This window comes from Rhipicephalus microplus, chromosome 4 (genome assembly GCF_043290135.1).
Source record: "Rhipicephalus microplus isolate Deutch F79 chromosome 4, USDA_Rmic, whole genome shotgun sequence".
Taxonomy (NCBI): Eukaryota; Metazoa; Arthropoda; class Arachnida; order Ixodida; family Ixodidae; genus Rhipicephalus; species Rhipicephalus microplus.
The window spans coordinates 41,844,758-41,861,608 of NC_134703.1; the positions used below are offsets into that span (position 1 = coordinate 41,844,758).

General features: G+C 44.4%; 2 protein-coding genes across 2 annotated transcripts; both read left to right on the plus strand.

Moving 5' to 3' along the window:
* The first annotated feature begins 3,422 nt into the window (after nucleotides 1-3,422).
* Nucleotides 3,423-7,009, plus strand: LOC119172615 (acetylcholinesterase-1). The gene is made up of 3 exons (XM_037423770.2): nucleotides 3,423-4,793; nucleotides 5,566-5,656; nucleotides 6,971-7,009. Exons 1-3 carry the CDS (start codon nucleotides 3,451-3,453, stop codon nucleotides 7,007-7,009), a joined length of 1,473 nt encoding a protein of 490 aa, XP_037279667.2. The 5' UTR covers nucleotides 3,423-3,450.
* Nucleotides 7,010-7,274: 265 nt separating this feature from the next.
* On the plus strand, nucleotides 7,275-16,442 carry LOC119171379 (acetylcholinesterase). The gene is made up of 3 exons (XM_075893032.1): nucleotides 7,275-7,364; nucleotides 12,590-14,082; nucleotides 16,301-16,442. Exons 1-3 carry the CDS (start codon nucleotides 7,275-7,277, stop codon nucleotides 16,440-16,442), a joined length of 1,725 nt encoding a protein of 574 aa, XP_075749147.1.
* The last annotated feature ends 409 nt before the right edge of the window (nucleotides 16,443-16,851 follow it).

The window sequence follows — 16,851 nt, forward strand, 5'->3', positions numbered from 1 at the left end:
TGTAGTTTCTTGATTAGTTCGCTTTGTTGCTAAGGTAGCATATTGGAGGCGAAAAGTCATCTTCTACCATCCTTGTTGGTTTAGATATTAGGCATGATAGTATATACATAGTACACTAATATATGCCCACAAGAATATTTTAGTACCTCAGCTTTTTAAGCCAGCCGTAATAACATTGGTTCGCACAAATGTATACAAAAAACTATCACTAACTATCACTACAACGAACAAGTATGTGCCACAGAACTTGAGCTCATCTCTCAACTCATCGATGGGGGACTAAAGATGCAGAAGGCAACAGTGGACAAACACGAATTAATATTTCTAGGGAGACGTAACAAGTAATAGAGAAAACCTTTATTACACTGTCGGGATTATTTGAGGAATAAACACTATGGCCACACGTTCTAGTTTTGCTGAAGCATCTGATTGATTTATATGCGGCGTTCAACGTCATAAAACTACCATATAATTCTGAGAGACGCCGTAGTGGAGGGCTCCGGAAATTTTGACCACCGGGGGTTCTTTGACGTGCACCCAAATCTGAGCACACGGGCCTACAGCATTTTCCCCTTTATCTAAATGGCAGCCGCCGAAGGCGGGAATTGAACCCGCGACCTGCGGGTCAGCAGCCGAGTACCTTAGCCACCAGACCACCACTGCGGGGCTGAATCATCTGTACGAATTGCTTCATTGTTACGTACAACTAAAGAATACAGGAATGGGGAAAGGGTATGCTGGCTGCGAGAATACCCTGAGGGGATGGAAGCCCTACGCTAACGACATGTCCGTACAGATATCGGAAGTGCTAAGGCTCGACTTCAGTGCGAGTATGAAGTTAAGACATCCGTGTCGTGTCTATCTGTGGTTTATCTTGAGCCGCCCTGCACTGAAAAGAAACCTTGCAAAAGCCTAGCAACATAAAAATAACCATATTGCACTTCAGAATTGTCCAGTTTCGCTGCTTCAAGCCTTTCGTGACTCGGTGCAGGCTTCGACATCGTTTTTTTTTCTTTTGTTACGAAGAGCTGGAGGCCTTTATATTTTTGCGATATTAGGTTGTAAAAAAGCTGCTATAGCTGCTTATTTTTTACGTCGCTTTAATGAAAGTTCTGTTTTTGTCTTTGTTTGCTCGTACAAATGATTTTTAAAACAATTAAAAAGTGCAAAATATTTTACTTATGCGTGCAGGTTCTGTGGCTTCACGTTCCAAAACAACGCTACGATTACGAGACCGAGTGTGGCGCTCCGGAAATTTCCAGCATTTTGTGTTCTTTACCTTGAACTTGAAGCATATATAAACATCGAAGAAATCTACAGCGGATTCGGAACTGCTACCATACTGCTCAATAAAGAAACCGACAAAATACCAATAGAGAAGAGTGTAAGATGAGAGGATGGAGTTAATGGAGAGTACCTTAGTACGTGTTAATGAAGAGTACCTTAGTAACCTGTGCTTCGCCGATGACATTGTATTGCTGAATGACTCAGCGGATGAATTGCAATTCATGCTTGCTGAATCAGACTATGAGAGGAGAAAGGTAGGTCTTAAATTTATTCTGCATAAAACGAAAGTAATGTATGACAACCTCGGAAGAGACCACCGCTTCGAGATAGGTAGCATTCACTTCAAGTTGCAAAAGAGTACGTCTAATTAGGACAGGCAGTAACCACGAAGCCGAACCACGAGATTAGAGTAACTAGGAGAATGAGAATGAGGAGGAACACATTCGGCACGCATTCTCAAATCATGACTGGTAGACTGTCATTATCCCTCAAGAGTAAGGTATATAACAGCTCCACCTTACCGGCACTTACCTGAACAGCAGAAATCTGGAGGACAGATAGGTTCAGCTTAAGTTGAGGATCACGCAGCGAGCAACGGAACGGAAAATGATAGGTGTAACCCTGAGGGACAAGAAGAGAGCAGAGTGTATCAAGGAACAAATGGGTGTTCGGAACATCATAGTCGAAATAAAGAGGAAATGGTCATGAGCAGGGCACGTAGTGCGAAGGAAAGATAACCGCTGCTCATTAACAATCACACACTGGATTCCAAGAGAACGCAAGCGGGTAAACGAGAGACGGGAAGTTAGGTGTGCAGATGAGTGTAGGAAGTTTTCTGGTATAAAGTGGCAGCAGCAAGCACAGGACCGAGATGACTGGCGGAACAAGCATAGGAGAGGCCTTTGTCCTGCAGTAGGCATTGTCATGATGATGGTGCCGATGATGAGGACCCTCAACCGATGTTGCAAAATACATGGGCCGGTAGCATTCATTGAAATGTGACCGCGGCGGCCCTGATCGAACCAGCTGCTTTCACGTCAGTAGCCGAGTGCCGTAATTACTATATACCATTTCGGACTTAGCATCTGTGTATGCGAAGTGAGTCTCATGTTTTCTAATAAGTTCTTTCGTAAAATACTAAGGGTTAGTTAGGGCACATAGCAGCCATTCGATATAGCGGATACGGCATAGTACGCAATAGTCATGAGAACGAACAACCGAGTCTTATCAATACGGCTGAACTGCGTGAACAGGACAACGACTAAAGAAAGAGACGATGGCACATAAAGCGCAACGTGTATCCTGCCCTTTTCCTTTAGTGTTTCTCTTGTTTGCGCAATTCAAAACATTTGATCAATGACCAGTTGTGAGCAAAACCGGATCTCTTTCACCGGACGTAGTAATTTTTGTCAAACGCACGCTACGACTTACTTGTCTATGTACATTTCGAAACCATCGGTGCTCAGCACAATATTATGTATCGTACGGCCTGACCTCAAAGTTATTCGCTGCACAAGGTAATACTATTCTTATAAGTTGTGTGGTAACATTTTCGAACTGTGCATAAGTTTCGTGCAGAAGGATATTTAAGCCAGAGCTACGAAATCTGGAGATTTTTATGCATACATATTGCATACTAAATATATTTCACAGTCATTACGGCAGCTGAAAAAGCACGCGTATGGTGTTTAACCGTAAAGGTGTGTAGAGAATACTTCATATCTTCTTTTTCTTATATGCCTCATAACATGTTGGGGAAGAGGTTTACTGAATAGTAGTTGACAAGAAAAAGTAAATGGTTCAATAAAACAACAAATTAAAAATAGCTTTATCACAAGCAACCACTTTGTTTTTACTTATAACTGTACAAAGCTTATTCAGTAATCTTTGACGTCAGACCATAGCGAGTATAAGTAACTCTGTATATTAGCGCCACACAAGCCGGCTGAAAAATTTCCGCAATGTACAAAAATGTATTTGCGACCTTATGCAGGTTTTCTTTATTCACAGGAAGTGCACTGAAATATGAACATATGGAGAGAGGTCGCTGTTTCACTCGTGGCCCTAGTCATATCGGCAGCAGCCTGGAGTGATGTGATTGTCACCATACCTCAAGGACAAATACGGGGTCGCTGTAGTACAATACTGGGCCACCCCATTCAAATGTTTATCGGAGTACCCTACGCAAACCCACCCGTGGGTCATATGAGATTCCGAAAACCTGAGCCCAAGGAACCCTGGAGCGGTGTCTACGATGCCACTTACCCGAAGACTTCCTGCAGCCAGCCACGATTACCAAACATGTTCCCCATACCTGTGCCAGTTTCGGAGGACTGCCTATACCTAAACGTGTGGACTCCTTCGACGACCGACGGTGGCAAGAGACCCGTCTTCGTATGGTTGTTCGGCGGCATCTACATCCTTGGTTCGGCCTACCAGGACATGTACAACGCCACGGTGTTGTCGGCCATCAACGACCTCGTTGTCGTAAATTTCGACTATCGTCCATCGATCTTCGGCTTCCTCGACACCGGGACTCCAGAAGGACCCGGCAATCTTGGCCTATGGGACCAACGAATGGTTCTCCAGTGGGTGCGCAGCAACATCGCCGTATTCGGAGGAGACCCCGAGACCGTCACTCTCTCCGGCGTCAGCTCAGGCTCCATGATGGCCCACGCCCACGTGCTGTCCCCGCTCAGTAGCGGCTTATTCAAGCGGATCTTCTTGGTGAGCGGCACAATGTGCACCGATACGACGTCTGACTCAGTCACCGAAAGCATCGTCAAAGGAAATGAAGTTGCAAGGGTCGTCGGCTGTGCCGACTCCTTCCAGGACCTTACTACGCACACTGAACGCGTCTTAGATTGTCTCCGGGAGGTAGAGGCGTGGCCTCTCATGGTAGCGACAGTGGCGACCATGTTACCCAAGTTCTTGTTTTTCATGCCCACTTTCAAGAGTGAATACCTGCCGTTGCTGACATCCGACGCCAGTGCAGCAGGTGCCTTCGCGCCCGTCGATGCTCTCGTTAGCGTCGTCTCTAACGAAGGAACGTTTCCCTTCACCTACCAGACTGACTACAGGCTACTTGATCCAGACCTAAAGGACGTCAGCGCTGGGTACTTTCGAGCTATGAGCCAGGAATTGATCAATATGTGGGAGAAGGATAAGGTTGTTCCGCTGGGCGTTGCCTACCTGGATCGTGCGCCGCCGGATGACAAGCTTGCAATGAGGGAGGCAGCATGCGACTTCTTTGGAAAGCAGAACGCTTACTGCCCTAGCAGGTTTTTTGCTGAAAGTCACTCAAACGTGGGTGCTAAGGTATACGGGCAGGTCTTTGCGCACCGATCTAAAATGGCTACCACTCCCGAATGGGTCGGAGTTACTCACATGGATGACGTACCATACATTTTCGGAATTCCTTTTCTCGATGTGGACAGCTACACCGATGAAGACAGAAATTTCAGTCTGGTCGTAATGAGGAGCCTCACAAATTTTGTTAGAAACGGGTGAGTGTGCTTTGTTTTTGCTTTGTTAGCCACTTGCGTCATCGTGTACCGAGGCCACGTAATGCTTTCGTGAGAGAAATGTTCGATTTTACGAGTAGATCATGTCGAGTAGTTAGTTTATCTATTGCGCGATGAGTCATGTGATCGAAACGAGGCGCCTCATTGAAATAAAGGATCTAAAAACATTTGATGATCTTCTTGAAGGCGAGTGCACTTTTCTGTATAAGATGTTCAATCTTACCATCTAGAAATATCGTTGGGTCCGAAAGTGATTTCTTACTTGCTGGTTGGTTTTGAATAGCAGAACAACGTCAAGTGCCTACATTCAAGGGCTGAAAGATGTGATGTTAGCACAAGCACACCGTGTTATCATGCCCTCATGGGCGGGGGGCGGGCCATACAGTGTTCTGTTATGCTTGCGCCACTGGCCCTAGGCTGAATCTGTAGCGTCGTGGCTAAGGTTACAAGAGGTCTTAATATCGGTTTTATAAGGCCAAGAGGTGTGTACATTCTAGCAAGCCTCGCACTTGCATTAGCACAGCTGGAGAAGCTCTTTCATGGAGATTTAAAGCTGCGGTTCATTGTTCTGTCAGTTCTTTTTTTGTTTTGTTTTTCCTATTTTGTTTCTTTTTCTGGAGGGGGCGTGCAGAGCACACTGGATGTTCATGTTAGCACTGAGTATAGCATAGCTTCATCTGCTCTCACGAGAAGTAGCTCACATTTACGGCAAACCAGCTCTACAGCTTTTCACGTTTTTGTTTTTGCTTTCCAGGACACCCGGCCTGCCTTCCTTCGAGAAGTGGCCTCGGTTTTCGCTGGACAATCCCAGCTTTGTGTGGCTTCAGCCCGGAAACTACGGAATCGTGAATGATTTTTACAGCGCAGGCTGTGAACTATGGAGGAAATTTCTTTGACTGCTGAAAGCTTGCACAGCACCACTTATTAATGACTGCTGCTCAATCGCTATTCGTATGGCCGTCAGTCTTCTGAAGTCTGTGCCGCAGTCAGGGTTTATGTACTGACTGCTTCCTCGCGGTGAGCATATATCTTAGCGCGCAGAAATAGTGTGTAAGGAGGAGTGCCTGTATTAAATTTCATTGAATCTATTCTTTTTTGTTGTTGTTGTTTTCAGTTTTGTTTAAGGCTCACAGATTGAATATAAAGATATTTTTTATTTAGGGAATACAATTTTTTTAGAAAAGTAACCTGTTTGTCCGCTGAGGGGGCGAGAGGATGAATCGATACTCTTGATTACTGCAATGGACAAGGAAAGCAGATTGATGTGTCTAAGAAGTAATATGCGAAAAAACTAAAGCAATGCCCACAAGTCTGGAAAGGGAACAGCGCTTTGCGATTGGAAGCAAGGCATTAGAAATGCTAGAAGAATACGTCAGCTTAGGACAGGTAGCTACCGCAGAGCTGAACCGTGAGGTAGCCAGAAAAATAAGAATAGGTAGAATAAATCCGGCTGGCACTCTCAATGCATGATTGGTAGTCTAGCATTACGTCTCAAAAGGAAGGTATGTAACAGATCCACCTTACGGGTACTTACCTACGGAGCAGTAGGTTGCGCCTTAAAAGAAGGAATCAACTTAAATTGATCGAAAGCGACATGACAAGTGTAAAAAACAAGACAATGGAAAAAGACAATTGAAAATGGTTCAAGGAGCAACGGGTGTTAATGACAAATATAGTCGAAATCAAGAAGAACAAAATGGCATGGGCAGGGCATGTAGCACGTCGGCAAAATAATTTCTGTTCGCTAAGAGTTACAGACTGGATTCAAAGAGAAGGCGAAAGCGCGAGGAGGAAACGGAACGTTTGGCGGGTAGGTGAGAGCAATAATATTGCGGGTGCAGCGGGGCCGTGGCGAGCACAGGGCTGCTTGGCTGGCGGAGGTTTTTGCCCGACAGTGGGTGCAGTCAGGCTGCTGCTGCGGATTATTATTATTATTATTATTATTATTATTATTATTATTATTATTATTATTATTATTATTATTATTATTATTATTATTATTATTATTATTATTATTATTATTATTATTATTATTATTTGTTGTTGTTGTTGTTGTTGTTGTTGTATCGGATCTGTGTTGCAAGGCACAGAGTATGTAACGAGATGCCACATACGTAGATGCATGCTGAATGACCGCTTTCTTTTTATATGGCCCTTAGCCTGGTATCGAGAATCTTCTGGAAGTTTACCACGCTTAATGCTGCTCTTCCGAGACCACACGAGAGTTACCCATCACGTCGGCTGCTTTTCAGTAGCGTGCCTTTCGCCGGATGTTAGTGCGCGAAAAATACCGTTTGTCCTCTGAGAGGTGAATTTGCCACAATATCTCTAAACGAGTCTGGGGTCCCTCTATTGCCTAATGGGACTTGCGTGCCAGCTTTGAGATAAATAAATATTTTTACCAAGTGTTTTCAACAATCTATCGATATACTGTGTGAGGAAATTTATTGGAGGGGAGGTGTCATGGCCTCCCCGATTGGCTCCAGAAGTGGGCTGCTGCGAGAGCTTATCACAGAGTTCACCTTCGAGGACACCATGAGTAAGAATGGCCAGGCAATGTGAGGCATAGTTCAGAGATACATCAGCGGCCAGAAGGGAGAGAAGAGTTAACCAAATGTTGGTGTATGGGGGGGTCACAGAGGCGCTTCTCGCTCTACTAATGGACTATTAATATCTCAGCTTTTGTCTCCAAGCACAAACATCGTATAAGATTGAGAGACATCTTAGTGGAGGGCTCCGGAAATTTCTATCATCTTCTATTCTTTAACGTACACTGACAAGGCACAGTTCGTGGACCTCTTGCCTTTCGTCTCCATTGAAATGCGACTGCGGCGGCCGGAGATCGATCCCGTGACCTTCTGGTAAGAAGTCTTGCATCACAACCACTACTCCAACACGGAGAAGACTCTTGCTCTACACTGAGTAAATGACAAGACATCAAGTATTTTAGTCTGCTGGCATCAACAGATCATGATGTGCATCTCGACAACTAGAATTTGCTGGATGTTTCAAAGCGGCCCTGCAGCTCGTTGTGAGCATGGACAGCGAACACTACCGATCGGTATTCGAGGCTCCCGAAAACACGCGAGCCAAAAAGTGCAGCGTAGCACGTGTTGTGGAATTCCCCCGAATAGTAAACACAGAGTGAAGTAGGTGCGGATAAGAATACGCACGGGAGCTGTGCAACCAACCAGATGGCAGTCAGTGCTGTTCCTGCGTGCATTCTTAACCGCGTCTACTTCGCACTGCTTCGTAATCTCTACTTAAGTGTGCCTAGATGTTGAGGCTTCTCCCGGAAACCTGTAACACAAATGCCCACGTTGAGAACAAGTGTTAAACAAATTACCCATATTAAAATGGTATCTTGACACCGGTAAGACAGACGGTGTTTGGATTCACTTTCGGGGCATATCCGCCAGTCCAGAAACTTTCTAAATCCTCCTTGAATAGCCTAAGGCGAATGCAAGGCGAAATAAATTTGCTATATACACTTTGTAAAATAGATCTATTAACAGATCTGTTAGATCTCAATAATATTGTTCCTAACGAGGAAAACGAGCTTTTAGGTGTAGGTTTCTTTCCTATATACACTTTGTGTCACTCAATTTAAACTATATGGGGCAACGCTCGAGTAAGAGACGGTTACTCACCAATACGATACCCAGAGTTTTGTCCACTTATCACGGCTAACTACGTTAAAAGGCATGAAATGATTTTTTGTTTGGTTTTGTTTTGTTTTGTTTTGTTTTACTCAGTGGCATTGCCCAATTAACGTGTGGATATCAGTATGTTCTGCTGTACTTTTTTTTCTTGGATACACATTTTTATACATAGACGAATTCATTACAAAATTTGGTGTTTGCTGAAAGGGCAGGTAGGCCTCGTCAGGACTCTAAAAGGGCAGGTGGGTCGGTCAGGTGATTTGGTCAGGACGCGATTGATTATTATATTTTTTTTTACCTACCCACTAGAACAGCGCAATAGGTTTCTGCGGGTACGTTGTGATCATCACAGGTAGAAAGCTTGAGGGGCACCAAATTTCACTTGTGTGATTTGGCAGTCAACGTAGAGACAAAATATTTTTTGTCAAAGCTGTAAAAAAAAAACTCTGTTCACACATGCAGCCATCACAACCAAGTTTTTTTTTTTCTGTCATTAGTGTGGGTGATCTAGGTGTTCAAACAGAGAAATTTTTCCGCTGTCTTAAAACTTTTCATTCGTTGTTTTCTAGTTCATTTTTTACATAAAGTTTATTTTCTAAAAGCTCTCCAACCTATTTTCTAGATATTTTTGCGTGTTTTTTGTTGTTGTTGTTGTTGTTGTTTAGGGAGCACACTGACTGCGAATAATGGTTTCCGCATACTTCGTTGGTTCAGCGGGTGGCATAATCAGAGCATGTTAAAGGAACTGTGTTAATGTTTCTTCTTTTTTTTTTGCTGATGTTGTACAAAATATTTGAAGGTCTCTTGTTTTAATAACATGTATTCATTCCTTCAAAAAATTGCTATGCCAGAAAATTTCGTAATTCGTTTGCATGAGTCTTGTTATTTTTATCTTGGTCTGCATATACTATCCTCAGGGATTCGATAATGCTTAAACCATGCACATTATCTTTCGCGCGTGCACGTGAGGTTAATCCCATATTTGCTACTACGTATCGCTGCTATTTACCGCGTGCTTACAGGAGGTTTTCAGAGGCCTAGAAGGGAAACAGTTAGGTATAAGAGTTAATAGAGAGTACCACAGTAATCTGCTCTTCACGGATGACATCGCATTGCTGAGTAACTCGGGGGACGAATTGCAACTCATGATTACGGAGTTAGAAGAGAAGAGCAGAAAAGTAGGTCTTAAAATCGATATGCAGAAAACGAAAGCAATGTACAACAACCTCGGAAGAGAACAGTGCTTCGAGAGTTAATAGTGCACTTGAAGTTGTAAAAGACTATGTCTACTTAGGACAGGTAATAACCACGGAGCGGAACTACTAGACTCAAGTAACTAGAAGAATAGGAATGGGTTGGAGCGCATTTGGCAGGCACTCTCAAATCATGACAGGTAGATTGCCGCTATCCCTCAAAAGGAAGGTATATAACAGCTGCATCTTGCCGGTACTTAGCAACGGAGCAGAAACCTGGAGACTTACAAAGAGGGTTCAGCTTAAATTAAAGATGACGCAGCTAGCAATGGAAAGAAAAATGGTAGGTGTAACCTTAAGAGACACGAAGAGAGCAGAGTGGATTAGGGAACAACCGGGGTTAAGGATATCATAGTTGAAATCAAGAAGAGGAAATGGACATGGGCCAGGCATGTAGCACGTAGACAGGATAACCGCTGGTCATTACGGGTAACTAACTGGATTCCTAGAGAAGGCAAGCGGGTTAGGGGGAGTCAGTAGATTGATTAGGTGGGCAGATGAGATTAAGAAGTTTGCGGGTATAAACTGGCAGCAGCAAGCACAGGACCGAGTTGACTGGCGGAACATGGGAGAGGTCTTTGTCCTGCAGTGGACGTAGTCAGGCTGATGATGATGATCGCAGCACGTTATTACACAGTATTATTGTCAGTGAGAGCCACAAATCAGCCACTGAGATTTGAAATCGAGCAAGTATGGCTTGGAAATGCATTGAAAAGAGTTCAAAACAGGATCTGCTTCACCGGATGTAGTAATTTTCTCAAAACGCTTGCTGAATTCGCTTGTGTGCCTGCATATCCAGAGCATTGGTGCTTAACAGGAGATCATGAATCGTGCAGTCTGACGTCGTCAAATTCGTGCAGCGGACCAGCTATTCTTCTTGCTACATTCCACACGGTAAAGTTCTTGAAGAGTGGAAAAGTTTTTGTGGGGAACTGTCGCCTTTCGTCTTCCGTTTTCCCGACCACTGTGTGCACGCCGGAATTTAGAGAAGAACGTTTATCTATAGTAATATGACTAACTTTTCTTTTTATGCATACATTTTCTAGTCTACAATAGTTTCAGGGCCATTCTAGAAGGAATAGAGGCACGTTTGTGGCGTTTATTCGTAAATAAATGTATAGAATACTTCATCATTTCTTTTTCCTTTACGTCACCCAATAAAATGCCGCTTAAACAAACGACTTAGGGCACGTTGACAAAACAGAGGAAATCAGAACCCGTCATCTTTTTACTCATACTTATGCAAGACTAGTGAAGTCTTCACTGCCGTAAGAGCTCAACGAAACCGATGGAGGCGGAAATGGTGTAGGCCCGTGTACTCAGATTTGGGTGCACGTTAAAGAACCCCAGGTGGTCGAAATTTCCGGAGCCCTCAACTACGGTGTCTCTCATAATCATATGGTAGTTTTGGGACGTTAAACCCCACAAATCAGTCAAGAGCTCAACGAAAAATGATTGACACTACTTCCTTTTCCACATTAAAACTATTTCGCACGCATAAAACTAAACCCAGTTTGTGAAAATGTCATGTGCATTCACTATACCTTCTAAATTTCGAATATTCATTTGAAATATTTTTAGGGGCTACGATAGGCAGGTCATCATCTGCCTGACTACACCCACTGCTGGGCTTAGTCCATCATCCGCCAATCAACCCCGTCTTGTGTTGTGTGCTGCCACGTTGCGTGGCAGCATAATGACGATGCATGTGAAACAAACCTACTGGTACAACAAAAGGCGCATGCCGACAAATTGGCTCCTTCCATTTCACGCTAACTTTGTCCAGGTCCGGGAAAAATCAGTGGTGGCATCACGTTTTTTGCATACCTGTAAATGATAATTACTCAGAAAAACGCCTGCGATTAAGATCCGCACATTGATTTGGGTGTCTGAGCAGTCAAGCGTCACAGAATATGGGAAGGTCAAAGTTTTAGAACTCGGCTTCAAGGGTGCTTGGAAGGTACATACATTCAAAAATTATCTCACAACGCGTGCTTCATAGGATTGCACATTCTGGCATACGTCATCACAATGAAATTCCGAGGCGTTAACAGCTTTGCATCAAAACTAAGAAATAGTCTGTAGAAACAGGCGACCTTCAGATGTTTCTATCGTAATCCGCGAGGAGCAATCTTTGTAGAGGATATCCTTAAAGCACACAAGTGAACAAACACATTTCTTGACCACTGTGGTGTCGTGCATTTAACATGAAGCAGCACCAAAGGGTTAACCTCGAGAAATAATATAAAAAATTCTGTTCACCCGACCGGATTCGAACTTCCTTAACTGAGATGAGAAAGATCTCGCAGTTTGGGCACTCAAACCGATAACGCCACAGCTGAAAGTGTGCGTGGATTATTACAACGTAGACAAACTCGCCTTCGTGATTGGTTGAAATCTTCCGAGCCCTTATAGTGGTACAACCAGCTTGTGAGATACAGTATAAGTACGCAACTCTATTGATTCACGAAAGAATTATGGGGGTGATGAAAAGTACAAAAGGAAGCAGGACGACGATGGGCCTTCAGCTCGCTTTAGATAGCCGGACACTTTTGTGCGCCAGTGTCCCCTATATTTTAGCTCACTGTCAGAAGCTCTAGATCTGGTTGCGAGCTGTGTAGAACAGCCTCCCGTCGCTCCTGTTCCGATCCATAATTGCCATGGGCACTTAAGTTTGTGGGGACTTGGGTTTGTACGGGCCATTTATAAAGATGGGATTAAAGTCAATTCCGGTGCTAAGGCACAACGTGTGGTGAGGAGAGGCTTCATGAACTGTCTATATTGTCGCCAATATGTCAGTCACAATATTTTCGTAACATGCAAAAATAACTGCAACCTTACGTAAAGTTCTCGTTATTCACAGGGAGTGCACCAAGATATGAAGATATGGAGAGCGTTCCGTGTTTTACTCCTGGTCCTGGTGATACGGACAGCAGCACCGAGTGATGTAGTTGTCACAATACCTCAAGGACAATTACGGGGCCGTTCTAGTACAATACTCGGCTACCCCATTCAAATGTTCATCGGAATACCATACGCAAACCCGCCCGTGGGCCATCGCAGATTTCGAAAACCTCAGCCTAAGGCACCCTGGAGTGGCGTGTATGACGCGACCCATCCGAAAACCTCCTGCATCCAGCCACAGATGCAAGTCATGTTACCTATACCTGTGCCTCTATCAGAGGACTGTTTGTACCTAAACGTGTGGACCCCTTCAACAACCGATGGTGGCAAGAGACCCGTTTTTGTGTGGCTGTTCGGTGGCATCTACATCGCCGGTTCAGCGTACCAGGAGATGTACAATGCTACGGTACTCTCGGCCATTAACGACATCGTTGTCGTTAGTTTCGACTTTCGTCCATCGATCTTTGGCTTCCTCGACAGCGGTACTGTGGAAGGACCGGGTAACCTGGCCCTATGGGACCAACGACTTGTGCTAGAGTGGGTTCGCAGCAACATCGCCGTATTCGGAGGAGATCCCGAGACCGTCACTCTCTCTGGCGTCAGCTCAGGATCCATTATGGTCCATGCCCATGTGTTATCTCCGCTTAGCAGGGGCTTATTCAGGCGTGTCTTCTTGATGAGCGGCACACTATGCACCGATACACTGTCCGACTCGGTCACCGAAAGCATCATCAAAGGAAACGAGGTTGCGAGGATCGTCGGCTGTGCGGACTCCTTCCAGGATCTCACAACCCACACTCAACGCGTCCTAGACTGTCTCCGGAAGGTAGATGCATGGCCTCTGATTAGAGCTACAGCAGCGGCCATGGTACCAAAGTTTTTGTTCTTCATGCCTACTTTCAAGAGTGAATTTCTGCCTTTGCTGACCTCCGATGCCAGTGCAGCAGGAGCCTTTGCGCCCGTCGATGCTCTCGTTAGCGTCGTGTCTAATGAAGGAACATTTCCCTTTGTCTACCAGACTGACAACAGGCTACTTGATCCAGACCTAAAAGACATCAGCACTGAGTACATGCGAGCTGCGTGCGAAGACTTGCTCAATTCTTGGACGAAGGATAAAATTGTTCCACTGGGCGTTGCCTACTTGGATCGTGCGCCGCCGTACAAGTTGGCACAGAGGGAGGCAGCATGCGACTTTTTTGGAAAGCACAACGCTTACTGCCCGAGCAGGTTATTCGCTGAGAGTCACTCAAATGTGGGCGCTACGGTTTACGGGCAGGTCTTCGCGCACAGATCTAAAATAGCTACCACTCCCGAATGGGTAGGTGTCACTCACATGGATGACGTACCATACACTTTTGGAATTCCTTTTCTGGATGTGGACAGCTACACCGATGAAGACAGAAATTTCAGTCTAGAGGTAATGAGGAGCCTCGCAAAGTTTGTTAGAGAAGGGTGAGTGCATTTTTTTCTCTTGGTTTCGTGCTTGCCTCAACCTGAGCCGAATGGTCCGCTATGCAGTCGGGAGAGAAACGCTTGAGTTTCACTGGTTACCATAAGCACCAGTTAGCTTTTTATCGTGCAGTGTCACATGTGAGGTAAATACATATTTCTAGGTTTCATTGCATCAGAAGAAAATGCGGCAGCCAACTAATTTAGAGAAATAGCGCTACAAGGACTGTCATGCATTAACGGTGGGGCAGCAGACCTCATATTTAGGGTGAATTTCAATGTAAGCTTCCTAAACGTAGGCCGTCAATTTCCCTGACGCAACACGAGTAAAATTCAACATTTTGTGCAATATTGTCACAGATATGAGATGGTTCTGTGACATTTACATTTTCGCAATATTTACCTTCTTTTTTTCCTGCATGGAGTTGGTCATGACTGGTGAATTTTTCGCAAGCCATGTGGTCGGCAACAAGCATTTGTAAACACAACTAGGCGAGATGGACAGAAAAGAATAGTGTGTTATTTCCCTGGCGTGTACCTTTTTAGTACCCGCGTCTTCTCAAGTTCACATGCGCAGTGGCCTGACGCGCACCTGAACTTGAGAAGGAAACGAGAGTGGGAAATACTTGAGGTGTATACGTCATCAGAAAGTTGGGCAGCAGATGTATCAGTAAGCCGTCTGTTGAGTTGTTTTCTTGCGAAGTAGACTATTTTCATGATTAGCGCGGTACGCGGTTTCACTTGGTTTAATCTTGTTCGAATATGTGACAGTATTATCGGTGACACGCGGTTTCTCGGCTTTATATGTGCAATTAACGCAAAATAAAGCTTAGTTCCGAGTGCGCCTCTTTCCTGTCAGCCTCCATTTTAGTTTTGTACGCAGCGCTACACCCAAACAATCCTGCAATAGAATACCAACTGGCCCAAAAAGACATCTTTGTTCAATTTATTGAGGAATGCGAGGCCAAGGGAACCGGGTCGAGAAAACGATTTGTTAAGTTTGAGTCTGAGTAAGCCCGGTTGACGATAACTTACGTGAGTCCAAGTCCGAGTGCTCACTAAGCACAAAACATACTTAATTGACAGCGTTTTCTTTCTCCTCTTCCTCCCTAAGCGACTTTGAGAGTGCTGCTCTTTCTTTTGGCTGAGCTATTACAGAAAGGTACTCCTGCCGTACAGAGATATTGTCTACTGTAAAAAAAGCATGACCAGTCCGGCTGGTGCGGCCAGTAATGTATTGGACTGCGATAGCAGTGTACGATAGAATAGATATATTGTAGGCGTCTATTGTGCAGTTCATCCGCATCTGTGCGGCAGTCAGTGACAATTATCTGCTAAGCTGATAATCATAATTGCTTATGGGTGTGCGCTTCTTCAACGGATCTATAGCGCTTACTTACTCCTGAATTTGGGAAATACTTATTTACTTACTTACTCCTGGATCTGCGAAATAAACGTCCTTACAAGCAAGTCGTCATAATATACCCGTCATCAGTTGCACCTGCCGTAATAGAGGCATGCCAAAGCGCAAGACATTTTCAGCGAATTTTTTTTACACTGTCAGTTATCCACGAGCAACAACAGCGTAAGGGGAACATGGTGCGAGGCACTTGGGTAGTCATCACCTCCTTCTGGTTTTGCTTGAGTATGCTTGAAAGTGTTCCGATAATTTTGCGACATTGAATTTAAGTTGAATGTCCAGCATCGCGGCAAACGTCATAAGAGATTCTCATACCAGTTTTATGGAGCCCACAATCACCTACCTCTCTATAAACGTGGTGATACAAGCAGAAGGAACAGAGGAAGAGCGTCATGTATGACTTCAACTCTAAACCTGCTAAAAACTAACACGCCAAGGGTGGCAAGGCACATTTGAGAAACATAGATTATCCTATCTAAGCGTCTGCCAACCTGTGTTTGGGGCCCCATCGGTGTTCGTCGTGCTTATCTCATAGTGTGTTTTCATCTGTAGACTCCCATCTTGATTTTGGAGTTTCAATAAACGTAGCATTTGTATTAGCATTGCAACATACATCAGATAGCGTGGCCTTCTCCACAGGTGAAGTACATCCCACTCTGTAGGTGCAGTGTTACTGGATTCTTAGGTTTTCTCTAAGTATAGCATGAACTAGTCCGATATACTGTGAACTCACGAAAAGTACCTCACGTTTACGGTAAACTTCCTCTATAGCTTGCACCTTCTTTCTCTTGAATTTTCCAGGACACCCAGCTTTCCCTCCTTCGAGAACTGGCCTCAATTTTCACTGGACAATCCTAGCTTCGTGTGGCTTCAGCCAGGCAACTACGGAATTGTGAACGATTTTTATAGCACAGGCTGCGAGCTCTGGAGGAAATTTCTTTGATTTCGAAAACGATGGACTGCACTACTCATCAATTGCTACTGTCCAGTCGTTATTCGTGTGGCAGTAAGGCCTATAAAATCAGTGGTCCAGTCACGTTTTAAGTTGTAAATTCTTCCTTGCAGTGAGCGATATTTTTGTTTACCGAGTGGGCGTGCATAAGTGCGTGGCTGTATCAACTTTTTTCAGTCTAGTTCGTTAGTTTTTATTATCAAGCTAGAGGCTTACATATCAGACGTATCCATCAATATCTCGAGATTTACCCTACAAGGATGTTTGTGATTACCACCGCATCCGGACACATTTTCTGTTACAATCAGACTGATTACATGTCCTTGACGGTGTACACAATGCCACCAAGAACTACCCCCTTTTACTGAACCGCCTGGTTTATAATAAAAAAGGGCATAAA

Coding starts and splice junctions, on each gene's coding strand:
- LOC119172615 (XM_037423770.2), top strand. CDS start 3,451: ATGTTTATCGGAGTACCCTACGCAAACCCACCCGTGGGTCATATGAGA. Junction 4,794..5,565: donor ACAAATTTTGTTAGAAACGG/GTGAGTGTGCTT, acceptor TTTGCTTTCCAG/GACACCCGGCCTGCCTTCCT. Junction 5,657..6,970: donor AGCCCGGAAACTACGGAATC/GTGAATGATTTT, acceptor TATGGCCCTTAG/CCTGGTATCGAGAATCTTCT.
- LOC119171379 (XM_075893032.1), top strand. CDS start 7,275: ATGGCCTCCCCGATTGGCTCCAGAAGTGGGCTGCTGCGAGAGCTTATC. Junction 7,365..12,589: donor CCATGAGTAAGAATGGCCAG/GCAATGTGAGGC, acceptor CGTTATTCACAG/GGAGTGCACCAAGATATGAA. Junction 14,083..16,300: donor GCAAAGTTTGTTAGAGAAGG/GTGAGTGCATTT, acceptor TGAATTTTCCAG/GACACCCAGCTTTCCCTCCT.